Source organism: Zootoca vivipara, chromosome 6 (genome assembly GCF_963506605.1).
Source record: "Zootoca vivipara chromosome 6, rZooViv1.1, whole genome shotgun sequence".
Taxonomy (NCBI): Eukaryota; Metazoa; Chordata; class Lepidosauria; order Squamata; family Lacertidae; genus Zootoca; species Zootoca vivipara.
The window spans coordinates 47,584,502-47,611,669 of record NC_083281.1 but is presented as its reverse complement, the minus strand read 5'-3'; the positions used below and the strand labels follow the sequence as shown (position 1 = coordinate 47,611,669).

General features: G+C 47.9%; 2 protein-coding genes across 4 annotated transcripts in view; both read right to left on the bottom strand.

Moving 5' to 3' along the window:
• VAC14 (VAC14 component of PIKFYVE complex) overlaps positions 1-24,077 on the bottom strand; it is an 81,536-nt gene extending 57,459 nt beyond the window's left edge. Inside the window, exons 1-12 of the mRNA XM_035117290.2 lie at positions 23,162-24,077; positions 22,212-22,362; positions 20,949-21,116; positions 20,364-20,426; positions 18,007-18,114; positions 15,279-15,388; positions 14,691-14,797; positions 14,306-14,440; positions 13,128-13,286; positions 12,355-12,415; positions 8,713-8,857; positions 7,018-7,083 (exon numbers count right to left, since the gene is read on the bottom strand). Of these exons, the coding sequence (XP_034973181.2) occupies positions 7,018-7,083; positions 8,713-8,857; positions 12,355-12,415; positions 13,128-13,286; positions 14,306-14,440; positions 14,691-14,797; positions 15,279-15,388; positions 18,007-18,114; positions 20,364-20,426; positions 20,949-21,116; positions 22,212-22,362; positions 23,162-23,265 (1,377 nt within the window). The 5' untranslated portion in view covers positions 23,266-24,077. The remainder of the gene's footprint in view (positions 1-7,017; positions 7,084-8,712; positions 8,858-12,354; positions 12,416-13,127; positions 13,287-14,305; positions 14,441-14,690; positions 14,798-15,278; positions 15,389-18,006; positions 18,115-20,363; positions 20,427-20,948; positions 21,117-22,211; positions 22,363-23,161) is intronic.
• An 80-nt stretch (positions 24,078-24,157) lies between these two features.
• The window catches only part of HYDIN (HYDIN axonemal central pair apparatus protein), a 174,777-nt gene continuing 171,766 nt past the window's right edge, over positions 24,158-27,168 (bottom strand). For all 3 annotated transcript variants that reach the window (XM_060275916.1, XM_060275918.1, XM_060275917.1), the window contains one exon: positions 24,158-26,062. In XM_060275916.1, the coding sequence (XP_060131899.1) occupies positions 25,574-26,062 (489 nt within the window). In that variant the 3' untranslated portion in view covers positions 24,158-25,573. The remainder of the gene's footprint in view (positions 26,063-27,168) is intronic.

Sequence of the window (27,168 nt, the reverse complement as noted above, 5' to 3'; positions counted from 1 at the left end):
CTGAAATGGTGCATCCTATCAAGAGGAGTTCAACCAGGATGGCGAGGGCGGGGTGGGGGAGGGAGAGGGACAGTGTTTTGCATGCGCGATGCATCTTTCGACTAAGCAAGCCTCCAGCAGGCAGCTTCTCTCTCTCTCCCTCTCCCTCTCTTTTGTGCGAGAGAAAGAATGAAACTGGAAGGGTGTAAGAAAAGCAATATCCTGCAGGAACACAAATGCCTAACGTTGCCACGGCAACAGGCCAGGTGCCAGAAAGGCGCATCAGCTGGGTCCCATCATCTGAGAGCAGCAGAAGCAGAAGCAGCCGAGGCAGCAGCTCTTTAAGCTCCCATTATTGGACATGAAAGGGCTGAGGCCACGGAGGCCCTCCCCCTCCCCCACGGACAAGGCAGAGCAGGGGTGGGGGGCTTCCTGGTGGGGGAAGGGGTGCAGCCCACAAGCATGCACTCAGCATTAAGAGCCACCAGATCAGCTGGCAGAGATTATTTTTTAAAAATGGGAAGGTGAGATTACTTTTTAAGGATTTAGGCTCAAAGAAAGAAAAGCCCTAGATAAAACTGGCAGCGAGAGATGCTCCTGTTCCCCGAAGGTGGGGGGAAATAATAGCATGCATCCGTGCAAATGTTAATCTGGATTGCACAGGTCGCTGCAGCTATTGCCCAAGTTCTACATAATCTGGAAATCTGTTTTTATTTCTTCTCAGATGCTGGATCTGGTCAGATGTTCCTTATGGAAAAGATGAGAGCAGAGACACACCAAAGGGGGTGGTGGTGGAAGGAGGAGCAGCCTTATTGGGAATGGCAATGAATGCATGTGTATCACAGCACAAAGCTGAGCTTTCTTGACATGTTTTCATGTATTTGTCCATAACCACAAAGGCTAGGAAACAGCACTGCAAGGAGGTTTTTGGGTTTTCCATCTAATATGTTTACTACCACTGCGTAATGGCTGAGAGTGACGAATAATGGAAAAAACACAGCTCAGCCTTCCACATGACACTGGCTTTGCTGAGTGGAGCGCAAAATCATTTCAAGAAGGCGTTTTCTAGTAATGAAAAGCCTGCTGCTGCCTCCCCCCCCCCCCAATGCATGTCTACGAGACTTCCTCTGCTAACCAGATCTAGGTCAAGTTAATGTGCCTCATGTTCCAGTTGAACCAATCTGATGTTCGCTCCACTGGCTCATGTGCAAGCTGCCCCAGTCTTGCTGAAGAGGCGGTGCGTGAAAGCACACCACACACACTCCTCCTCCCCCCAAGACTTGAATACTCAAGAGTGCCAGGCCTCAGCACCTCGGGAGTGCATCTTGCTGCCTCTTTAAGGATGGGAACACAAAACGCCACCATGGCTGGAAAGTGGTCTGTGGGGAATGACCTATCTGTCCCAGGATCACCAGTGCAGGAACTGGTGCTGCGTGTTGGATTCGGCTCCCTGAAAATCTCTCATACCCACTGCTGCAAAAGGGGGCACGGTTGGGTCTGGGCTTTGAGCCAGAATTCCTGTAGCCTCCAGGGCTTCAGCACCCTGTGCCTGTCCTGGTCCTTCCACACCCCTAGCATCAGAGCTACACGATACAGGTGCATTACGAGCATTGTGTAAATGGGTCACCTCTTTCCATAAAATGAAGGCAGCTTTGCAGTGCGTGTACATAGCTTATGCAGGGGCAGTGGGAATGCCATTATTCAGGAGATAACTTTGCCACAACATCGAAAAAGAGAACCTCATGGCTTGGTATTAGTCTTCTGAGATCCCAGGAAACACCATTTCACACAGAATCTACACACAGCAATTATTTAGCACTATTCATTGGTGCTCTTGCATCCTCTTGCAATCTACTTTTGTGCAAAGCTATTCCCTGCTGCTCACTAATAAAGGGCTCTCTCTCTCTCTCTCTCTCTCTCTCTCTCTCTCACACACACACACACACACACACAAGTCCAAAAGTCAGCATCCTGAGCAGAAACATCTGCCTGACACTGCTGTCACATCCCATCCACTCGTCCCACCGCCATCACTGGTGGGCAGGTTTCTGGTTACCAAAGGAGTCACCCTGAGCTCTCTGCCTTGCTTCCCTCGCCTCTCTGCTCCCTTCTGAAGAGGCGCGCGGTCAAGGGAGCAGAGCTGGCAAAGATAACTGGAGCTAAAGGAAATGAAGCTGGCCTCTGGCAGACCTCCAGCACTCAGGCAGACGTGACACATTCGACAGCAACTGAGAAGCATCTTCCTTTCACTAAAAAGGAGCTGCTGCTGCTTCCCCCTCACTTCCTACCATCCGCAGAGAGCAGTATCTCAAAGGATAGAGGCCTCCTTATACTTGGGATAGGCAGGGTGATGATGCAACTTGTGAGTTAGCCCCAAATGGCCAGCCCCAACCATTGAAAAGCCAGATCCTCCTCGAGAAAGAACGGGAAAAGGTGCTGCTGCTGTCCCAATCCGTTGCCACGTGGCTCAGTTCCCCAACTATTAGGATGTCTATTTATTTAAATATTTATAGGCACATAAAAACATGGCAGCAAAATCAACAGAAGCATCAACAGAATCAATAAATACTGGGTAGCAAAAAAAGAAAAGAAAAAAAGAATTCAAGTTTCAAAAGCCAGTCTAAATAACAGAGTTTTCAGAAGATGACTACAAGAGGGCAGGGATTGTTCTTGCTGAGCCCTCTATTGGCAGTGAGTTCCTCAAGGCAGCCAAGCCCACCATTACAGGATTTCAGTGACGGAGGTGAAGAGCAACAGACCAGGCAAGTCCTTGAGTTACTTTTGGTCCAAGTTGTTTACGGCTAACACAAGAACCCTGAATCGGCAACCAGCGCAGCTCTCTCAGTGCCAAGTAACATGCTGCCAGTAAATCTGCTCCTGTGAGCAGCTTTGCTGCCTCATTCTGGGCAACCCAGCCGGATGGGCGGGGTAGAAGTAATAAAATTATTATTATTATTCTGCACTAGTTGCAGCTTCCAGACCAGCTACAAGGCAGCGCCACATAATGTGTGTTACAGCGATCAAGTCCCGAGGTTAGCAATGCATAATGTGCCATTGTGGCGAGGTCATCCTAGCCACAGAAGTCACCTGGGCCTCTTAGGTGACAAACACAGACCGAGGAATGTCCTCCAGCTTAATGTTCAGATCAACTGCCCCTGGGCTGATAGATGAACCAGTGGAACACAACCTGCCAAGTGCAAATAGGTCCGTGCTACCAGAAGCACTTCCGCACAGGTTTCTGAATGGCAGGGGACCAGGCAACAGAAAATGAAGAGGCTGCTGTAGACTCTGAGGCCCCCTAGTGTCCAGTGCCTGACAGAACACTTGATGGTCCCAGCTGTAGGGCAATCAAGGAGCTCAATCTGCTCAGCCCCATTGGGAGGTGGGAGGGCTCCCAATCTCATAGGAAGGCTGCCTGGGCCCTGAATGCAACTCCCCTTCTGCAAGGGCAGGCAACGAGCTCTCTCTCTCTCTCTCCCCCTGTTGCCTCAAAGGGCTTCTCTGATTACGGTAATTTTCTTTTTGTACAACCATCCGAGAAAGAAGAAACCCGGTCAAGAACAAGATCTCCCCTATCTGGCAGACCCCCATCCAAAAAAAAAAAAAGAGTGCAATGTGAATACCAAGCTTGCTCCCTCTTCCCCATTTCCAAGAGAAACCAATCAATCTTCCAGTGACAACTTAACTAGCCCCCTTTTCAGTAGGGGAATGGGATGGTGAACTTTGCCCCTTGGTCTCTGAACCAGAAAATTTCAGAGTCTCCATCCTGCTTCTGTTCAATCTGGAACTGACATTGCCAGAAAGCAGGAAAGTCCCTCCCTTCTCCCCACACTTATTTAAACTATTGTGGCTTAACAGGGGAATTTATCCCATGCGGGCCCCACTGAAACAAAATGGGATATGCCCAGAAGCACTAACACCATTATCAATGAACCATCCACCACAACTCCAAGATCTTCCCGGTTAGTCGTCGTCCCCCCCCCCCCCAGATCAGACCACATAGGAGGGGTTAGGAATTTTGATGGCCCAACGCGCACCTTTTATTAATTCGATATTTTTGCAAGTCAAATTCATAACCTGTGACTACCCGAATGTTTTCCCTAAGTCTAGAGTGTACACAAACTAAAAGGAGGGGTGGCAGAGGAGCTTGCCTCTCCCATGGCACAAACTCGCAGGTCTGAATAAGTTGCCTGCCTCACCCCAGGGCTGCCCAGTCCCTAAAAGTGCTCTCCCACACCCACATTGTCCCTGGAGGCTGCCACATTCGCCTGCAAATCCGCTGGCCTGCAAATGAAACGGTGACTCCAGGACTACAGCGAGAACAAAGGGGAAGGAAGCACATCCGAGGTCACGTCAAGCTCACCCTCCTTGTTCTTTGTAACACACCAAAGTCCCAAATTTCAGCCTTGGCAAGCTGGGAGCTGGGAAACTGGGGGAACTGTGGGCCGAAATCCAGCCAAGCACAAATAAAAGCATAAACGGATAAAGGCAGCCATTCACTTTGGCACAAGCTTTTGTTAAGCTTCATTGTACTTGGGAGCTGCATCACATGGAGAAAAGCCCCATGGGACTCAGTGTGAAAAAGCCCATTCCGCAGGAAAGGCTGGGGCAAGAGGGCTTACAGCTTTGGGCAATAACAGAGTGAGGAAGCGGAGCGCAGGAAAGCTCCTCCCTCAGGAAAGCCCGACGGCAGAGGGGGACACAGGAAAGTGGGGGAGAACGTGAAGGTCTTCAGAAGCATTTGCAATTTCTCGCCCCCACCCCACCCTAAACAGTTTCAGGACAACCACATGGATGTCTTAGTACCCTGAGCAAATGCCACTCTCTTCTCTGCCAAACATCTCAGTGAGCGCCCCCCCCTCAAACAAGCACCTCTCTTTCCTTCCTTCCTTTCACTCACCCAGTGGCACCAGGGCCATGGGCTGGCTGTTCCCATGGGATCCCACATTGTGGGCAAGGACCTCAGCCTCACAAGATGCTCCCAGGCATCCTGACTCTGAAATCTCTGGCTTGCTGGGCAAGTAAAACACAGTGTGCCCTTGCATCACTCACTCATTCACTCACTCACTCACTCACTCAATCAATCGACAGGTGGGACTCTTGCCAGTCAAGCATTGTAGGGCCTTCTTTTCTGCCCAACCTCTAATCTGATCAATCCACCCAAGGTACATCTTGATCTGGTTTACTCAGAGCCCTATTGGAGAATATCCCATTGGCCCAAGAAGATGCAACGCCCCGACAAACACATCCTAGGTACCTGAACACCCATTAGCATCCATCAAGGTTAGGATCCTCCATGCAAAACATGCACCTCCATGCAAAGTATGCAGCTGGAACCCCTTCTTGCACATCATGCATTTTGGCTCTCAATATGCCCAGTGGGAAAGCTCAGATCCAACTAGTACTCCAGCTCCCCTTTGTTGCAGGGGGAAACCCTTCCTGGAGTAGCCAGGGGAAAAAATCTGCTTCTAAATGTTAGTGGTCTATTCAAGCCCATTCAATTCAATTAAAGCCCATTCCATCTTTGTCTGCTCAAGGCTGGCTTTCGGGCAATCTCAGTTGTTCCACTACTTGTTAGCATGGTCCCCCCTTTCTACTTGCCTTTCCTCCCTCCTGTCTTTTTAAATCTGCTAAGGAAGGGCTCCAGGAAAGGCGCAAAACCCACAGACCCCTTTCACAGCGATACAGATGCAATACAGAGCTCAAGAAAACTTACAGGGGCTCAGCCTACCACCAGTCTCCCAAACTACCTTTTCTCTGGTTGTTTGTTGGCAGCAATACATATTATCAATGAAGAGCCAGAAGTTCAGACAGCTTAAGTAACTCCAGGGGTCCAAGTGCCAAGACAATCTCCTTATTAACTGCAATCCACCCACCCAGCCGAAGAAGAATCACTCCCCATCTGGGAATAGTTTATATCTGAGCTTCAGTTTTTCGCTCACACAGGTACTGATGCTGCTTTGCAGAGATGAGTATTTGCATCCTTCTTCCCCCTCTAATGCAATTCAACTCCACACCTGTCTACCTGGCTCCAGCAAATCTCTACTGTCCATATTTGCTATTAGATCCCTCACATTTGTACTGTGTCCTAGATTTAACTTCCAAGCTGCCAGTCCAAACCAAATACTGCCTATGTAAATAATCACGGCCTCTATTTGTAATAAACAGCGTATTTCCAAACTTTGATCTGCTATCTGGTTCCTCATTCCTTTCAGTGTAATTTGCATTATGGTACGTGACTCCAAGATGCATGTACTTCCCAATGTGTGGACAAGGACACATGGCACAAACTTCTAACACAGGATGTCCCGGACCACAATGATCGCTTACTAACGACCTGCATGCAGGGCCTCTGCAGCGAAGTGTATCCAGCTTTATATATCTTCATTATCCCAACAATATCCCAGCCTCTTTGCAACAAAGAAAGTAGCAGAGAAGTCAAATCCAGATGATAGAAAGGGCCTCATCCTGGTGCAAGATCCACCAAGTGGGAATACTTCAGCAGGCAGCTCCCTTCTTGTGAAAGTGAAACTGAATTTGCCATGGATTTCTATTCCAGGAGATTGCAGGAGGACATTCCTGAGAACCATCCCCTCCGAGTCATGAGGCAGAATCAAATTAGAAGCTTCACCAGAGACAGCAGCCTCTCAGTTTCCAGGCAAATGTGACTAGTACAATTGCTTCCATTATTCAACAGCTCAAGCTGCCATGGCCTCCAAGGGAAGCACCATCTGAAGTTCCACGCTGAGAATCTGTGGCTGAGAAAGGGAAACTCTGAAAGCCACTTCTTTTAATCACCTCTCAACATGTGGGTGGTTTGACTCTGTTTACAACCTAACCCGCTAAATAGAGCTGCCCAAGAGCACCAGTGCTCAGGAGACAATGAATTTGATGAACTTTTCACCTGTGGTCTGAGTAGCCTACTAGCCACTTTTACTCTCTCTCTCTCAGGTTTTTTTAATTATTATTATTATTTTAAAAAAACACACAAATAAAATAAATGGAGTTCAATGTTTCCAGTGCAGGATTTATGCTCACCTCGTCAGACTCATCGGATAAGGTCTTTAACAAGATGGGAAACAGGCTGTCTGTATGCCGGAACATCTGAAAGGCAAAAGAAGTCCAAAACAGTCACAGAAGGTACTGTGTCTGGTGCTCTGCCACAGGCTGCCGCCACAACAGCAAAGGCTGCCTCCAGGTTTAAGAGCATCCCAGTCCTTGTCCTGGAAAGAAGCCCTCCTTTCTCGCAAGCTTGCCAAGCAAACTCTGCAGCTGAGGCCAGAGTCACCAACTAGAGGAACGGCTTCTTCCTTTGAAAAGTATTCTATTGCTTATTGATATATTGAACTAGTTTGCACGTAACACTCAGCCAAACTGTGTTTTAACATGAACACGCAGAGAGGAGACAAACCATGCAGCCAAGGCTTTTCTTGATTTACAGCTCATGGTTTGTCTGCAGTGAGACAAACTACAGGCCCCAGGTTCAGAGCACTTTCCATGCCAAACCACAGCTTAGGTCAGGGCAGCGCAGCAGCACTGGAGGGAGAGAAAAGCAGCTGCAATGTCCTCTGAGGGAGCCTGTGCGTTCACAATGAAGCATGGCTTGGCTTAGCATTACATGCAAACTGAGCCAGAGCACTCATAACCTTAGCACTTTCAGCAGACTCTATGTAAAGCATGAAACGATTTGGGCTTCCATCCATTACAAGCAACTTTATTACCAAGCCAATCAGCACCAAAGGGTGGGGGGAGCAGAAAAGCTGGAGGAGAAAAGGAAGAAAACTTCTGCAATGGAATGTTCAGAAAAGAGCTCCCAAATTTCTCTGACTCAACAACTGTGCCTCACTTAATTAAAAAAATTACCACAGTTCCTTCCGGGCTGAAAAAGCACATGTATCCAATGCTATACAGTGGAACCTCAGTTTTCAAACAGCTTAGTTCTCGAACTTGGAACTCAAATGCTGCAACTTGGAACTCAGTGTTCTGGTTTGCGAACTTTGCTTCAGAAGCCGAACGTGGTCCTGAGCTTCCGTTTTCACCGTTGTGCTGCTAATTTGTGCGCACCTCCCCCATTGTAATCAAAGCCTTCCATTTCCAATTATAGTGTTCTGAGGTGATAGTTGGAGCTTATATTTGATGCTTTTGTTTTTGCTATTTTTTGGCGTTTTTTTGTTTGTGTGGCTTTTTCGTTTTTGTGACTGTGGCTTGTTCTTCCTTTTATCATTGATTGATTGTTTGATTGATTGATTTGTGACTGTGGAAATGGATAAAAGCCCCCCCATCCAAGCAAGACTATCATCAGTGCAGGTAAGGGAAAAATTAATTTTAATTTTTATCATCTACAATACAGTACTGCCTTATTTCTTTTATAGTACAGTACATTATTGCTTTCATTTTATGGATCAATGGTCTCATTAGATAATAAAATTTATGTTAAATTACTGTTTTAGGAGTTGCTTTTAAAAGTCTGGAACAGATTAATCTGTTTCGCATTACTTTCTATGGGAAAGCGCGCCTTGGTTTTGGAATGCTTTGGTTTTGGAACAGACTTCTGGAACGGATTCAGTTTGAGAACCAAGGTACCACTGTATTCTTAAGAGGCAAGCTTGCTTTCCAAAGCTTTAAGAATAGGATCATAGCTTCTCTTCAAGGAAGAGCCAGGAGGAAAAGAAACTCTATAATGTAGGCCAATGGCCATTCTGCAGGCCTGATCTGACCAACGAGCAGACTTGCCTTGCGAGGAGTCTTGATGTACAAGTGGTACAACCACTTCAGGACTGCTATCCGTGTCATCATCCCAATGGTTGAATCGTGAAGGTGACAGTCCAATACTTGGACAATTCCATCAAGGTTCAGGGTCACCTGGATTCTCTCAGTGCTGAAGGTAAAAGGAGACAGAAGTTAAGATCAGACAGGAGCATGGTTTCATCCACTCACTCAATGAATTCCTATACTGCCCTTCAACATAAATAACCTCAGGGCAACTTATACCATTTGGTTTCTTTCCCTGTTGTCAATGGCATTTGCTGGATGACTTCTTCTCAATACTTAGCTGCCTATATTGAGTCCATATATAAACTGTACACAGAAAATCACAATGCAACAGGCTTCTTGGTTCATCATTTCACCTCAACAAACACTCCCCATACTATACAGCTTTCACCTTGCAAAGAGACAAGGTTTCTCTCCCATAAATGACTATATTATTGCTCCTTCGCTTGCTTTCCTTAGCTGCCAACTGAATGAAAGCAAAGTCATTCTCCATTCCAGTAATGCTGGCAGCTATTTTCCAGCAACTGCTCTCCTCCTTTGTCTGTAGATTGAATACTTTTTTCCATATTGCTTCTACCATTCCATTTTGTATGCTTAAGAACAAACCCTTAAAAATCTGTGGCAACTAAAGCAACTGCTGTTCACTGAATACCAGCTCATGGATCTGTGTGGCTGCATGTTGCTGAAAAAAATTATTCTCTTTGGCTTTCGGAAGAAGGGAAGCAACATATTGACATTCCATCCCATTATGAAAGATACAGACATAACCAAGAGGATGTAACTTATTTCCCCCCTGCTCCTGATGTTGCACTGCATGCTACAAACCCCCTTCTGTGATTTGTTTTGTTACTTGTTACTAATAATAGCTTGTGCTTATTGATTTGGTCCCGAGGGCGCGTGATGTAGCCACATTGCAAAAGCCACCCAGGTTTGCATCTTGTCAGTGCACGGATGTGCAGACCACTTGGAAGCGCCATATGCATAGTCTTGAGCTCCACAACGGAAGAACAGTGGGATGTCAATATATTACTCCAATTCCAAGGAAGTACAAAGGCTCCCGCTACTCCCAAGTGCAGATCACGTCTCCCTTCCAAGCAGATCTGGACGGAAGGGAAGAAAATTGGTAGCCTCACAGCTAGCAACCAATTCTGTTCCATACAGAGAATGGCTGGAAGGAATGCATGCTGCCCCCTTTAGGAAGTATTAGGAGGCATGCGTGGGAGAGAGAAAAAAGCAGGTTTATATTACATCTATGAAATATTTTTTTAAATATATTTTTAAAAAGTCACAGGGAATATTATGCAATCTCATTTCAATATTCCAGAAGACACAGGGAGCAAACCCACCAGGTACTGTTTACTCTGTACCTTAATTTTACTGGGGGTTGCATGGGACCCACTGCCCTGCAAAAGCACTGCAGAAAAGCAGCTCTTGAGCTCGTCTCCTTTCCTGGCACAAAGCCTCCAGGATGAGAGGTGGAAGAAGCTTCCAAGTGCCAGTCACTGGGTAACAAAAGGGAGAGGAGGGAGATGTGGCCTCCCATGTCCTGCTTGTGGGGAAAACTTGCCTGTGAGCGCTCCAATTGGCGAACAGCCTTTACCAAAGGTGTCATGGGCTTTTAAGAGACTCGAACTCAGGTTGAAAGGGAGAAACATGCTAAGAGGAAGGCATGCTTGGCAAACCCTCACCATGATCAACTCCCGCCCGGAAACCTATGTCCCCACTGTGGAAGGGCGTGCAGATCCAGAACTGGCCTCCACAGTCACTTATGGACTCATTGTTAAAACCGTGTTTATGGAAGACAATCTTACTCGGCTATGAGTGTTCGAAGAAGAAGAAGAAAGAAGAAGAAGAAGAAGCAGCTTGTGGGGTCCTAACTGAGGTGTCTGATGGGCCATTGTGGGAAAGAGGTGGCCTGGGTGGTTAGATCCAGCATCAGGCCTCTAGTGCTCTAAGACACTTCTTTTTCTCCAGCTCTTATGCAGCCCCTTATCCGTGAGTCCACAGTTAACTGTTGACTGCTTGCCTCCAAATCACCACATCCACTTTTGACTCATTTTCATTGCTCCTTCTCCAAGCATTTTCCCTTCCTCCTGACCATCCTCAGCATATTGATCAACTATCATTTGTTACTATTGCAATTAAAAGTTGTGATGCAGTTATTGTTAAAAGTCAAATCTATAAATACTTCATATAAATCTGTATGTGGAATACAATGCACCAACAGAACGTTGTGTATGGATCACTTTCCCCACAAAAGCCTACTTGTGCCCCAAGGTCACCCTCAAGGAGGAACTTTGAGTACCCCCATTCCCTCAAAGCAGCAAGTAACCACCAGGGGAAAGGTCTGTCACAGTGCCAATGCCTTGCCCTGGCACCTCAGCACCAAGCAAAGAACCTTTTTACTCTCCCAGACATTCCAACCATGAGTTCCATTCCCAAGGCTTGGCCATTGTGCTGTTCTGCCATCTCCTGGTCTAGACTGTTTTATTGTAACATAACATTTCTTTAAAAAAGAAAACACACAGTTCTGGTTGTTGCCTCATCTAAAAAAGGGCACCTGAGAGCTGGAAAAGGAGTGACTAAAAGTATGTGGTGGGGGCAGGTTGGGTTGAGAACTTTCCCTGCAAGGCAAACTGCAAAACTAAGATGACCAGGGGAGGAGAAGGGAGACTTGAGCAGCTGCAGAATTATGCATGCTGCAGCACAGCCTTTGCCAGTCTGGTGCCCGTCATATGTTTTGGACTACAACTCCCATCAGCCCCAGCAACCTTCCAGGTACGCAGGTTTCCAGGTATACAAGAAACCCAAGGCTGATGAGAGGGCCACACTCATGTTCCATGCTTCCTTTATATACACAAACAGACTGTCAAGTCCTGTTCATTTTATGGGGTGAAGGCAAGCTAACTGTCTGGGGCAAATGCCACTCAATTATCACCTCCTCTGTTTCAGCGAAGTTTTTATCCCACAGGATTCAGCTGCTTTGCTCTTTCTGCCCAATGGACAATGCCCACCCCAAATGCCCAGAAGGGATCCTGCAAAACTGCTGAGTGCCCAAAGGCAAAATACCTGCCACTCACCAGCTTCTGCTACCATTTGAAATCAGATGTTTTGCACAAACTCAAATGCTGCCCCTAGAGACAGCCAAACGCAAGTTTCATAGCTATTCACATAACTATTAAAGTCTAAACAGCATTTGGATTTGTAAACGAGAGTTTGTGGGTTAGAAGGAGGTTTACTATCCCAAGCACAGGTCTGCTTTGACCCACATCACCAGCCTATGGTGGAGGGGGGAGAGAGTTCATGCAGAAATATGCTCGCTTCATCTGAATGCCCCCCCCCCCAAAAAAACAGTTCCCAGCAGGAAAGAACATCATTGAGAGGTGCCTCATAGTTCACCAGCTGCTCTGAATTCCTTCTAAGCAGCATCCTCTGCCACCAAAGCCCATGCAGTACTCTGTAAACCGTGGTTTGCAGCAAGTCAATGGCACGATACAGTCCAGCGCAAGAGCCAAGCATAGGAATGCCCAGGATAATCTCCCTCTCTGTAAAATTCTACAGAGGATCCCCCAGTGTCACTAAGAAGAGGTGGTTGCTTTTTACCTGGCTGGTATAAAGACACTGGTGTCGCTGAAATTGGAATCGCCAGAGCCATCCAGGCAGCCTGCAGGGAGACAGGTGTCAGTTAGCTTGAACATGGCACAACACTGTCAGAGGAACACAAAGGGCTAGCACTTGCAAGGACAGCTCCCCAAACAAACTAGGGATGTGGCCCCAAGCAAGAATGTTCTGAAAACATCAAGACAGTGAGGTAGTCAGGTCTGTAGATAACAGTCGGGACAATGAAAACCAAGCAGCTTCGCTGCTGAGGTCCATGGTGCAGCTGACACTCTGAGCAACTGCCAAAACGCCTGGCTTCATTTCCAACTGACCCTCCCCTCACCGGGAACCTGATCAACAGTTGTTGTTTGCTTCTTTCTCGAGGACTGCACCCTCCACCCTTTTTTTTACACACAGAACTGCTTGAGAACACCACCTTTTAAAACTCAGCCAATATAAGACGGGCTAAGTGACTGGAGATACAATTTTCCCACTACGGAGTGATTGGGTAGCCTTGGAACACACTGTCTTGATTGGCTCACCTTTTCCAGTCATTCCATGGTGAGAAACTTGTACTGTCCTATCTCCACTTGTTTAGCACATTATCCTGCCACTCCCCTAGCCTTGTATTTTTCTCAGGTAACCCCTTCTCTCCAGCCCGACAGAAAGCACATTGCAATACTCCAAAGTCCAGGTCACGAGAGCAGGGATAAGTATCTGTACAAAAAGCCAGATAGAAAGACAGTTTGCTTTGGGGGAGGGGGGGGAGGACTTACCACCCGAGGTCACCTCCTGCTTGGAGAGGGATTCATCCTGATCACCCTCCATTATCTGGGGGGCTGTTGCGGGCTGCTTGGTCTCATCAACCTCATCATCTTCCGGAATAACCAGCTTCATGAGGCTCTGGTTGCACACATTGGCTACCTCTTTGATGCCTGCACCCCACGGATGTAAGGAACATTCACCCCCAAGTCATGTCCCCAATCACCATTGGAGTTGGCTCATACAGAACAGGCCCTATGGCAAGAGTCTAGCCTCAAGATCTTTCACAGGGGCCCATAGGCACTAAAACCACGGATGGGGAGGGGGAGGGGTGCTGGACCAGGTCAAAAGGGGCCCATCTAGTTCAGCACCTTTTTCTGACCGTGGCCAACAAGATACCTTACTGGGAACCCCACAAGCAGGACCTGAGCACAAGAGCATCTTTCCTTACTTGAGATTCCTAGCAGCTTGTATTCAGAGGCACACTGCCCCCGACGGTGGAGGAACAACATTGCCATCGTGGCTGGTTGGCACCGATAGCCTACTCCATGAATTTGTCTGGTCTCCTTTTAAAGCCATCCAAGTTGGTGGTTATCACTATTTCTTGTATGAGTTCCATAGTTTAATTCTATGCAACCTATAAGTGCTAGAAAACTGGTTTCAGGTTGAATGGTTTTCAAAACAAAATATTTTAATTTTCAGGCTGGCAAAGGTTGCATCAGATACCAGATTTGACATGTTTAGAGAATAATACAGCACAATCCCTCTATTAGAATTTTCTAAAGGAAAGATTCTCAACTCATGGATCAAAAGGGATACTGAAGTATGCTTGATTCCTTCTCATGGACCAGCCTGAGAGAAGCTACATCTTTCAGTAAAGATTCCCACAAAATGGCTCTCCTACTAAAGCCAATCCTTTGCTTTAGCATCCCAGGGAAAGCAATTGTGGGGCTGCTCTAATGTCAAGGAAAGGACAGAAAGCAGAGCTGCTTATGGGGCTGCCCCCCTGTCCTTTTCATAATCCATGGGCTCACAAGGAAGCAGCAGCAGTAAAATCCTCCAATGGCATAAACCAGGGCTGTTGACTTAGCCTGACCCTCCTCCCCCCTTTCTGCCAGATGCTGACAGATGTTTGTGAAGGAAGGGATGGGAGGAGGAGGGAGGGAGGCAACAGCCTCTGCTGCAAGGATACTCTTCTTCCGGTCGTCATAGGACAGGCACGGCAGGACAGCTGTCAGGATCCCCGAGGAATATGGCAGCATCACCCGGCCAGCCAGTTGGATGAATTCACGCATCCAGCACATGGCAGTCAACTGGATTAGGTCATCTGCAGTCAAAGTGATCAGGAAACAAAAAGGTGGTTTAGCAGGGTGCCTGGAAATGGGTGGCTGACGTGCCCCTTCTTTCCCTAGGAAGCCTTCCCTCCATCACTGCTGAACAATGCTGCTTCTGTCCTGATCCTGTGCTTTGTTTGTCTTGTAGTTTCATTTTAATAATACTTGTTTCAGTTGTGATGGTTCTGAAACACTCTCGAGGATCATGCGGTGAAGGGTGGGCTGGAAATACAAATAACTTACCAGAAGCCTGGCAGTGAATCACCAAGATGTTGGCCATCTCAGCAAACTTGACACTGGAAGGGTTCTTCTTGATCTCTTTCAGAAATTCACCAAGGGCCACTTCACACCTGTTTGCAAGGGGGGAAAGTCAGTGAGTTCAGAGATAGGTGTTCCGCTATAGGGGAAATAACATGAAAAGGTGGAAAGGGAAGCAGATGCCCCTTTCTGTTCACTCACTCTCCTCAGGAGACAGGAGTCTACTTGCTGGGCATCCAGCATAGGTTCCAGCCTAGAAACTTTGGTTTCTACCAAGGCACTTGGACATAAGAGCTCTGAAGCTGGATCACACCAAGATGGGCCCATCTCACCCAGCAAACTATTCTTCAAGTGGCCGAGCAGATGTCCCTGTGGGAAGTCCTTGAGCAGGGCACACAAGGCAACAGCCCTCTCCTCCTACCCAAAGCTGCTGCTTCCTGTTTAAGTGTGTCAACTGGGTTGAAGCCAAAGGAAATGGTGATGCAACTTATGGAGCACTGCCCTGGAAACAGGGGGACAAAGCCTGCGTATCAACAGCCAAGCAGTTATCCCCAGATCCAACTCTGCACTCACATTTTACGTATCTCCTTGCTGTTATCACCCAGGATCTGGAAGAGGCCATCTAGAATCTCTGGCAGGTAATCCAGAAGGTTGATATCTGGAACCGACTCCAGAACCAAGATCTAACTCAAGGGGAAAAGACAAACAAAAGGAAGATGATAGAAAAGCACCGTGGCAAGGAGAAGCATGTGTCTCTTTAGACCTAAACCGGATTTGCCATGAGATGTCAAGTGGCATTTTTCGGGTCCTAGGAGCAGCTTGCATAATGGGAGGGAAGGAAGGGGACAGAGAGTGGGGGCAACACCATTTCAGGGGCAACCTTCAGCCAACCCAGCCTGGCCTTTAGCAAGTAAGTTTCTAAAGGAGATGGGCTGTGTTCTGGGAAAACAGATTATGTGCCAGTGGTGGACCTACATTTTGGGGCCCCTGAAAATTGAACTGTCATGGGAGCTCCTTGCAACCAGAAACGAGGTCTACCCGTGTTTCCCCCTTTTTAAGACACCGTCTTATAACTTTTTTTCCTCAAAAAAACACACGGTGTCTTATTTTCAGGGGATGTCTTAAGGCTTGGTGCTCTAGTAGTCAGTGCAATCACACATGACACTTTCTGGCACATGCAGTTGGAGATACAGATCAGCTGTAGTGCAGAAATCAGCTGTTCCTGGTTCAGTTGTAGCGCACGCCTAGCGAAGTCAGCCCTGAGAAGGGAAAATGGCGTTTAAAAACGCCGTTTGAAGTGATTTCAGCTTGCCTCCCTGCCGCCCGGAACCGGCTGCTGCAGTGCGGAGCGCTCAGCAGCACCTGGGTGGAGCGCCCCACCGTGCCGGGCGGCTTTTTCTCTTTTTCTCTTCCCCACTTCGCTTTCCCGTCGGGCGGATGAAGTGAGTGCCGAGCTTTGCAGAGAGCGCGTCTCCCGCTCGGGCGCTAGCCTCTCCATGTGGCCGCACGGCTCTTTTGCTGCTGCTGCATGGAAGCGGCTGGGGTCAGGACTCAGGAGCGCCCAAGCCAGTGGCCTCGTCTCTTCCTGGCCCTGCCAAGGAGGCCTGCCACCCCGCCGCCCGGCACGGTGGGGCGCTCCTCCTGGTGCTGCTGAGCGCTCCGTCCGTGTTGCTGGGCGCTCCACCCGGGCGCTGCTGAGCGCTCCGCGCTGCAGCAGCCGGTTCCGGGCGGCGGGGAGGCAAGCTGAAATCACTTCAAACAGCGTTTTTAAATGCCATTTTCCCTTCTCAGGGCTGACTTCGCTAGGCGCGCGCTACAACTGAACCAGGAACAGCTGATTTCCCCGCTACAGCTTATCTGTATCTCCGCGCTCTGCTTCCTTGCTTTGCCCACTGCTGCTGAGCGTTCCACGCTGCAGAAGCTGGTTCCAGGCTCCCAGCTGGCAGGCATGGAGGTATGTCTTATTTTCGGGGTATGTCTTATATTTCTCAAATGCTTAAAATTGCTGCCCTGGCTTACTTTTTGACTACGTATTAAAAAAGGGGAAACACGGTAGGTAGCCACTGTTATCTTCTTCAATGAGGACAGATCCCCACACATTCACATCTGTGCTACTGACTCTCAAACTATAGGATTGTTGAATTATATACAATAAAGCTCAACTCAAATTGGGTCTACTAGCAGCTAGGGACGCAGGTGGTGCTGTGCTCAGCGGTTCGAATCAGCATAACAGGGTGAGCTCCCATGGCTTTGTTTCAGCTTCTGCCAACCTAGCAGCTTGAAAGCACACCAGTGCAAGTAGATAAATAGGCACCGCTGTGGTGGGAAGGTAAACGGCGTTTCTATGAGCTCTGACTTCCATCACAGTGTTCTGTTGTGCCAGAAGCGGTTTAGTCATGCTGGCCACATGATCCGGTAAGCTGTCTGTAGACAAATGCTGGCTCCCTTGGCCTGTAAAGTGAGATGAGCACTGCACCACATAGTCGCATTTGACTGGACTTAACTGTCCAGCGGCCCTTTACCTTACCTTACTGCTAGAACTAAAAAATTTAAGCAGTGTGGACTAAATTCACTTTTGTGGCCCCTCCAGGATTAGGGGCACTGCAGCTTAAACTTCATTTGTTTAATAGTAGATCTGCCCTTTTATGTACATTCACTCAAAAGAAACAAGACCCCAAAAGTCTTTGAGGCACATGAAAGATTTGCCTCACTTATCATTTAAATTTTTAGCCAGCTCAAGGTTAAAATATGCTCCCCAAAGTATTTGAGTCTGACAAGGTGGAAATCAGCCTTTCACACTCTGAAAGGTAATTTTAGATCACTAAGAGGCACCTCACATAGAAGAGAGCTGGTGCCTTCAGCACCAGCAAGTCTTCACTGGAAAGGAATTCCACCCCTGTAGAAAGTCTCTCAAAGGACCTTTTCATGCAGCCAGGGCACACAGGTGGTCAGAGCAAGGGACTTCCTTCTGCTAACCCTGCAACAGGGCTTGGAAGGAAGGTATCAGGAAGTCAGCAGCTACTGGTGACAAACTGCAAACAATTGCCAAGGAGAAACAAGAAAGGCCTTTCCACAAAGGAACTATGCATCATCTGTTTCTAACAGAGCCATCAAGAGCAACAATATACACAGCAGCTCCAGCTGCTTCCCAAGCAGGTAACAAGCAAACAAGCCCCATGCTGCTGTTTATACCACCATCCATTCCAAAGTATCAGAAAACACTGAGCTGACAGTTATAAAACACACTGCTCACTTTAGATGCCAGAGAAACAAATCCCAGCATCAAACCAAAAACACTTACCCAGGAAATGATAAACTGTCGAGCATACTGGTTGTTGGAGTAGATTCTCTCACGCAGCAGTGGAATGAAGCTCACCAGGTCAAAGTTGTTGCTCTCGGTCACAATGTCCTAGAAAATCAGACCAATGAGCTTGAGAATGAGCCTTGACTCCCTTCCCATAAGTGCTTGAACCCTACATAAAGTCCAGGACCTCTACCACTCTAGAAAGGAAAGAGAGCCTTCCAACCATTACCAGCCAGGAGTCTTCCAGATGTTACGGACAACTCCCATTGGTCACAGCCAACACAGCTGTTGGGAGCTAGAGTCCAAAATATCTGGAAGATGTCAGGTGCGCCAAAGGCTGCATTATCTCCAGACCAACTGCCTGAATCCAAGACATTGTGGTGCTTGAAGGGCTGCTGACCAGCCTTTTCCTAACAGAGATGTGGGTTCTAGCTGATGCTGTCCTACAATCTGCTTCATATGCTTGCTGAACACATCATGATTGCCAACACTTGCCTTTATATTCCAGTGCAAATGTATGACTTCTCAGCATTTGTAAGAGGATGATCCCTGAACATCCCTCATATCCAAGCATTCTGCAGAGATTTAATGTCCTTAATTTTCCTTTTGAACTTATTCCCTTCTTATTGAAAAAAATCCGATTTTGAAACCAAATGCAACTACAGTTAACTTAGATGGCAAATCTCCAGTCACCTTCATATGTATACAAAAGTGAAACATCGCCAACTAAATTAAACATAAGTCTCATTCAGTTTCAAAAGAGGACTCCATATCACACAAACACACTTGGTAATGCCGTGTTCTCAATCAGTCAACAACATTTGTATCAGGGACACAGGTCCTGGGGTTAATTATTAAAACCAGAATTACGTTCCTGGTTGCCGCACGCTTGGAGGTTCCATGACCAGAACCCTTCTAAGGCACAGCATCTTAGTAAACCTAGAACTTCAGGTAATTTACTGTGTTCCAAACACGTTTTTACTCTGTTGCTGTGAATGTGGTTGAAACCATGCTCATTACAACACTCTTCCCCCACTTCCAGTTGATCCTCAGAGTTCTGGTCATGAGGGCAATGCCCTCCGTGCTAAATTAGTTTTTATGTTTGGTACTATGACCAACAGGGATTCTGTGGAGGAGCTGGTTCCTCTTTCATTTTCTAGTTTTTTGGACTCTATGCCTTCTTTCTCATACAGAGAACAACCACACCATGTTCATTTTCTATACAGGTTGTGAAGAACCAAATCTTCACAATCTTTTATTTTTTAAAAACCCTGTTTGTTTCCCATGTCCTAAGTGACCAAAGCCTCACACCATTTTACGTATGTGCTCTTTGTTCTCTGGGGTGCTTGAGAAGTCCTCTGGCAGCTCAGCCAGATGCCCAGGCAAAGGCCAAAGCTGCTTCAGAGGTTTTACTGTATAGCTTTTTCTTCCCCTTTCCTAGGGAACTCAGATATTCTGTTTCTTCTGGAAGAGGAAGCTCGCTTTCGTGTAATTCTGCTTGCTCTTCAGTGAACAACCAATCTTAGAGGACAGTGGGAACAAGGAAGGTGACCTTTGATTTCTAAAGAAGGAGGCTGGTCAGCAGCATCCGCCTTGCCTCTACAACAAGATGGCTTGTTTCTTAGCAATCTAGGATGCAGTGCCAGTAGCTAGAGCAGGCATGTCAAACCTGCGGCCCTCCAGATGTTTTGGCCGACAACTCCCATGATCCCTAGCTAGCAGGACCAGTGGTTGGGGAAGATGGGAATTGTAGTCCAAAACATCTGGAGGGCCGCAGGTTTGACATGCCTGAGCTAGAGCATCCAACCAGAGGTGCATTATGCATGTTCGGTTTGCTTTATGAACCTGGTTTCAGTTTCCCATCTTTCAAACTCCCATCAATTTCTGATTCCCTTAGAAAAATTAGCAGAAGCGTTTGTCTGTGGGAGTTGAGTTCACATTCCAGTGCTACTTAGCTCCAACACAGTCTCCAGCCTTCTCAGGTGCCTCATATAAAGCATGAATGGCAGGGCTGCTGAGAACATGGTCTCTCTCCTGGCCTGAGATCCTGGCAGACACCCAAACTCACCACTTTCTGCAAAATTACCTTTCATATTACTCATCACTTCTATCACACCCAGAAGAACATCCTCACTTTTTTAGCACTTTCTACATTTAAAACTTGAAAACCAGGATAGTAGATTCTACATGAGATCACAAATACCACAATTTGATACCTGAAATCAGCCAAGCAAATTCCTAGGTTCTTCGCCTTACTCAAACACCCCAAGACTAATGCAGGAAATATGCACCCCTCCATCCGTAACCTATCCCCGGCACATCATGAGCTGCTGTCAGCAGGAAGAACTGTATACCTTCAGAAGCCGGTCCAGGAGTTCAGATCCACTTTTGACATTTGGGTCTGGATCTGCAGCAAGCTAGGAAAAACAGAGAGTGTATGTAGTGTGGCTGAGCCATGTGAATAAGACACTAGTAGTGACTTGACAAGGAGACAACTATTTTCTGTTGGCTATTGACTCCCAGCAATGGGGCAGGGACACCGCCTACGGTCTGACAACAAACTGAGCTCCAGAAATGCCCAGAAAGTGTGCAAAGCCAGAGGCAAGCCCCCACCCACAGGTGCACACCACCATCCGAGCTATGGTTGCCGTGAGCAATCTGGAAAGCACATTCATGGACCCCTTGACCAGACTCTCTGCCAGGTTCCCGGAGCCATGTTAGTCTTCTCCAGCCATGTTAGTCTTAGGGGGCGAAGGCATCAATGTAGGAGGAACGTTTTCCTCTAGGGGATGCTTGTGGTGATCCTCAGTGCCAGATCTCTGCCCCAGTTGTCCAGAATCAGCACCCACACCTCCAAAGAGCCCGAGAGCAGACATATACATAACATCAGAGACCTTACATGTGTGAGACATTCTTGGCCTGTCAAGAAAACCCATTACCTTGCTCAAGCCATCAAACAGCACTTTGAAGTGGGGGAGGACAGAGCCTCTGGCCACCTTCACGATGTTGTATAGGGCCTCACAGGCGTAGTACCGCAAGCGGCTGTCAGCATCATTGAAGCATGTCAGCACAGGCTCAATGAGCTCCTTCAAGTACAGCCCAGAGTCCTGCCAATCAAAACACAAGGATAAGGGGGGGAGCCATGGACTTAAGCAGTGACTACACCAGAGTGGAGTCCCTGCTTTCTTGCAAGTGCACCGGGGTGGAGAAGCTTGGAATAGGGACAGCAAACTTGACTAAGAACAGAATGCCCAGGCATTGACTATAGCCAGAGTCACCAACATTATGCTTGTGGGCAACATAGTTTCCTCAGGCACACAGGTGCTAAAGTCTCCATCCCTTTTCCATTTTTCAAAAATGAGATGGGAGCAAGTTGTTGTGGGGGGTGTTTCCTGTTTTCTTTTGTTTTTTTGCCTGTTTTGGGTTGGTGTTGGTCTTTGGGATGTGGATTGGGAGCTGGGGGGATTCTTCTGTGAAATGAACATTTTGTTGGTCCCACAACAGTTTCTTAAGTTTCCAAATGTGTCCTCAAATCCAAAAAATATGGGCACCCCAAACCTAGAGCAAAAGCTCCTTACTATGCAGCAAAGGCAAGAAAGTCCATTTTAAACAGTGAGAGGAGATGGGCCAGAATTCAGCCTCTTTTTAGGAATGCAGGAAGAGCCGTCACTTTGCTAACAAGAAGTCCCATCTCCCTTGCCTTTTCTGGCCACTGATGGAGAGAAGAGAACCTGTTCTCTTCTGACAATGCCAAAACAAACAAAAGGTGGCTCAAACAAACAAAAGATGGCTCAAAACAAACAAAACAAACAAAAGGTGGCTTAAAGTAATGTGTGAATAAGTCCAAATTTTGCCAGGGAAAACGGCAGGAAATTGGTCAAAGGCAGCTGGAAGCAGCACACAGCTTGACTAAATGCTTCCCTACATATGAAGATGTTACTAGGAGATATTTCTTAACATTGCACCAAAACAGAATTAGAGCTTAATTGTAATTATTCATACAACTTATTTTTGGAGATTGTGATAAATAATTTTGTAACTAATTTGGAATCCATTTTTTAGGTTTCCAAAGTCACCCATCACAGAATGTCTTCCTCCTCTGGAACAATTGTGAGGTTAGAACAGGCAGCCTCTCTCCCTTCTAACAGAGGACAAGGGCTCATGTCCTCCTATGAGGTCAAAGAAACAGCAACACCACCTACCTTCCCAAGAGCAATGGAGCAGGCTGCCAGGCCAATAAGCCCCCCTTTTCGACTATGTGGGTGCTGGGAAAGTGCAAACTCCTGAGAAAGAATCTGAATCACATGCTTGATCTGAGCTGTGCTGTTCTGAGCCACAAATTCCCGCACCAGCCTAAAAAACAGGAGAAGAAGACGACTGTATCATGTCTTACCAGGTGCATGTCTGGCTCCAGTTTAACATGAGAAATATATTTCTTTTAATTTAGCTAGCCATTCGCAGCCTTGTATGCCCACAAATGAATCATCTATTAACAAATGAAATGGAGCCAGAAAACTGGTCCACCTTGCCCAGTTTTGCCCACACAAGCTGACAAGTAGTTTTGCAAGGTGCATGCAGGGAGAAAGGCTTGGTCTTCTCTGTGGCTGAATAAGGCCCCTCCACCATACGAACAGCAGCCTGTCTCTGTGTCACCTATTTCAGGGCTTGATCTCTATGCCTGGTATGTGGCGAGAGCGGAGAAAAACAGGAGTGAGAGAAGAGGCGCAACTTCCTCAGAGCTGCTGTTTGTAGATCCCGCTCTAAACCAGCATTCCCGCCCCCACTCAGGCCTGCTCCAAGAGAAGGAAGAGGCCCTTCGGTGACAGGAGGACATAGCTGTCAAGTTTTCCCTTTTCTTGCGAGGAAGCCTATTCAGCATAAGGGAAATTCCCTTAAAAAAAGGGAGAACTTGACAGTTATGCAGGAGGAGCAGGAGCAGCCAACGGGCCAGCTCTTCAGCAAGGGGAGGCGGGCGCTAAGGAAAGGGCTGAGGCTCAGCGGCTGAAGCCCCGCCAATGGCACCTCAAGGCAGGGCGGGGAAAGACCCTACCGGGCACTACTAATGCGGCTGCTGCTTGCCAGTGCAGTACGAGAAGGGCCCCCTCGGCGGCCCAAGAGCGTGAATGGAAGGCAGCCCGCCCCCTTCGCTCACTTCTCGATTTCCAGCGCCGCCACCTTCCGCTTCTCGTAGAGTTTGTCGTTCAGGGCCCGCACGATGCTCGGCGTCAGCGGAGAGAAGTCCTTCTCCGGGTTCATCGCGCCGGTCGTCCCGCCTTGCACCTGCCTCAAGGATGGAAGGAAGGAGGGAGGGGAGAAAGGGACGAGCGGCTCCCCGAGCGCAGGAGCAGGTGGGCGGGAAGAAGGCACTGGCGCTGCGGTAGCGGAGGAGGCGCTTCCCCCCCCTCTCTCCGGTTACCAGGCGGCGGCCATCTTGGTCCAGTCACGTGAGATATCAGGTGCTTCCTGCTCCGCCCCCCCTTCTCGGCGGTCTCACGTGACAAATTTCTCCGAGCCGTTTTCCTTCGTTCATGCGGCCCTCGAACCACCTCCCGCGCGTCGCCAGCGATCAAGCTGCAGTTAGCGCGGCGCAGTCCACCTTGAAGCTCGGGGAGGCTTGGTGGGGCTTCTCAGCCAGCGCCTTCGAGCGACGACGCCTCATCCGGATGAGGAGGTTGAGCTTGATCGCCCGGCTCCAGGGGCCAGCAGCTCCCGCAGGTGGCCTGACCTGGTATAAATCACTTTCCTGCTTTCCTGGGCTGCCTGCAACTCAGTGCTGCTCATAGACCCATTGATACGGATGGCTTAAGTTAGTCGCCTTCATTCATGTCAGCGGGTCTCTTAGACCCAGCATTGGCCGCAGCACCGTTTTCCTCACCCTATAAAGTACAGTCATACCTCGGTTTAAGTACGCCTCGGTTTGAGTATTTTCAGTTTAAGTACTCCGCGGACCTGTCTGGAACGGATTAATCCGCTTTCCATTACTTTCAATGGGAAAGTTTGCTTCAGGTTAAGTACGCTTCAGGTTAAGTACAGACCTCTGGAACCAATTGTTTGTAAACCGAGGTACCACTGTAATTGCCTTCAACAGTTTGACACTCGAATCCCACCTTTCGTCCAAACAGACATTTGGGGACCCCTTTAAAAGAAATACTACCGGTATCTGGCAAATAATGCCGCTGCCCTGACCCTCTGTTGCAGAGCATTGCTGTAAAGGAGGTATGGAGAACCTGCAGCCATCCAGCTGAGGAGAGTTGGGAGTCCCAACAACTTCTGGAAAGTGCCCACATTAGCCACCCCTGCTGTAAAGCGTTCTGATTTGAAGGAACTTAAATGATGGCATGTTGAGTGAGAAACAATTAGTCAATACTTATACCCCATGTCCCTAAGTTTCATTTGAAAGACTGGCAAGCACAACCCCCTCTACCTGTTTACTTAAAAGAAAGCCGGACACTAGGACAATTGTGAGCAGTGGCAGAGATTGTGCTGCTTAATTAGAAATCAGCAACATGCTGAAATTGTTCACTTTTCTCTATTTGGCCCTAGTATGTTGTCAGAGCCAACACTGGGGGAGGGCAGAGCATACATAACTTTTTCACAGACAGTTCTGAAGAAGGGCATGCTGGCAAATAGCACCTTGTGGGAAAGCATCTGGGTCATAAGCAAGGAGGCCATGGTCACCATCACTATCACCAGGAGAAGTCCTGTTATCCCCTCTGGAGTCAAATATTTCAATGGATATTTTGCCCATGCCCTTATATGTTTCTCTGCAGCCAGAAGTTCCAGAAACAGATTATCGGGATGCCAGCTGTCCCTTCTCAGCCTAACCTGCACATTTGCACAGCTGAGTCTACAGACAGGAATGTGACATTATGCACAACACTGATGTCACAGGTCATGGTTGTTCTGCCTCTCCCACTTTCTACCATGGAGGGAACTGACAGCTGATTATTGCCATCCAAATCATTGTATCCAGGCAGCCTGAGCAGACATTAAGCTTTTGGTCTGGCTCTCTCCCAACCAGATCCCAGAATCCTGCCCGCAGCCTTGTCCTGACAAACTTCCAAGCACTTTCTTGTTTTGCTTAATAACCTTTATTCCAAAATAAAATCTTATGTAACAAGACATTCTTATCATGAATATAAGGCAGAAGCTTGTTTTGCACATATCCAGGTGATGTTTTATGCTGCTGCATTAACTTATTCAGCAGATTGAACACTGGAGGAATGTTAAGGGAAGAAGGACATTCCTGGTATGGTGTGTGCTGCCCTCCTTACACAAGGAGACACTTGGTTTGTTCTAACAGAAATCTTGTATGTGGAAGCCCTGTATAACACATTCTGCTGTCCTCTGTGCTTGCTGCAAGGACAATCACAGAGGGCTCCTCCCTCCTTCCAAAAGGTACAGAGGCATTGCCAACTTTCCCTTCTCCTAAGAAAAGCAAGGAAGGTGCTTGACACAGGGGCTCAAATACCAAAAAGCAAGGCATGCTCTGACTCTGTAGCTCTCTCCCCCTCCTTATGGCAATGCTTAAATGAAACAGACAACACAGTGGCTCCCCAGAGTTTCATTTCTCAGGTGTGATACCCTTTAGATAATAAATCCAGGAGACTCCTGAGCCCAGCCCAGCTGCACGAGGACAAGAAACGACCAGCTTGCTAGTGACAGGGGCTTTGGTGCCACTTGGGTTCCCTTCAAAGGAGACTAGGATGGTAGCTGATTTCTTAGACTTAATAGTCTCAGTGGCTTTCACAGTAAAGGCAGAATTCTGCACAATGTAGGAGAAAGCCATGGGATGCAGAAACACATTCTTAAAGGGAATGGATGCGCTGGTCCCAGCCCTGATCTGAATAGGCCCCTGTGGTTTAGGAGGGATTGATGTGCCACTGAGAGGGATGACATAGTCACCTCCTATGGTTGAGGAAAGGACAAGCGTTCCCTTGCATTCACCCAGCTGGCAAGGCTCAAAGATTACTTCCACGCTGACCTCAGTGCCTCCTAGAGATCCTGCAGGTGCATTGATGACTTTGTCCACGTGGAAGTCAGGGCAGTCAATCTGGAAAGAGAAATCACAGTCTGGTTGGTCTGGTGGCTGCAGCTGTACCAAAGAGCAAACAAACATAACATTTCTTATTGACTCAACTCTTGTCCAGAGGGTCAGAACAAACCCCAGTAAAACAAAACAAACAAAAAACAGAACTGGGTTGCATTATTGTTGTGCTCAGGCTCAGTTACTGCTTCCTCTCCCTGGCAAAACTCCTCCTGCAGTGCCTTTGTCCTTTGGAGCAATGAAGCAATCAGCCACCAACCCCAGACAGAAGAGCACAACCCATTGTACTGGTTTGTTCTGAAAACAAAGGAGTCTCACTGGAGAGGGGAGGGAGGGATAGAGGCGGGGGTAGGTCCCATGCACCTAGACTAGAGGCATTTCACCCTGGCAGCTTCTGAAAACTCACAGGCATTGTAAGGCAGGAGCAGCAGATCTCCTTGTACCCAGAATCCTTCCTTGTAAGAAGAATCCCAACTTGGGTACAGAAGGAAACAATCTGGAGCCTGGCAGCAGCTATTTTTATTTACAATATCCTGGAGGATGAGATATTTGTCAGAACCCAAAAGGTATGTTCAAATGGAGTGAGGAGTGCCCCCAAGCCCTTTCAGGTAGGTAGTTTCTCCACAGTAGTTTGGCCTATATGACAGAGCCTGAAGTGTAGAATGGACTCTCAAAAGTGATGAGGCTTCATGTGCAACAGCACGAAAGAGGATGGGTAGGCAGCAATTTACCACAGCAGGTGGGCAGCCAGGCTTTCTGCTATTTTTTCTTTCAAGGCCAGAGGCCTCTTGCTTTCTCAGTTGCAAATTTGCACTGCACTGCATTGTCACATCCACCCTTGCCTCCGTGCTGCCTCAAACTTTTCCCACTTCCTCTGCAATTTTCATTTGCCTGGCAGCAAGGGGGAGACTCCTAGAACTTGCATCTTCTAGAAAGAAAAGTCAATGTTGCCTCATGGAGAACTCCTCACCTCTCCCCAGCATACCTGCAACTTCCGGGGCCGCTCTTCCTATGTGTGGGCACCGGAAATCGCTTCTACGCATGCCCAGCGGCCATCTTGGTGGTGGCCGCATGGCGGCAGCCATCTTGGTGACAGCCGCCACCATGCGGCC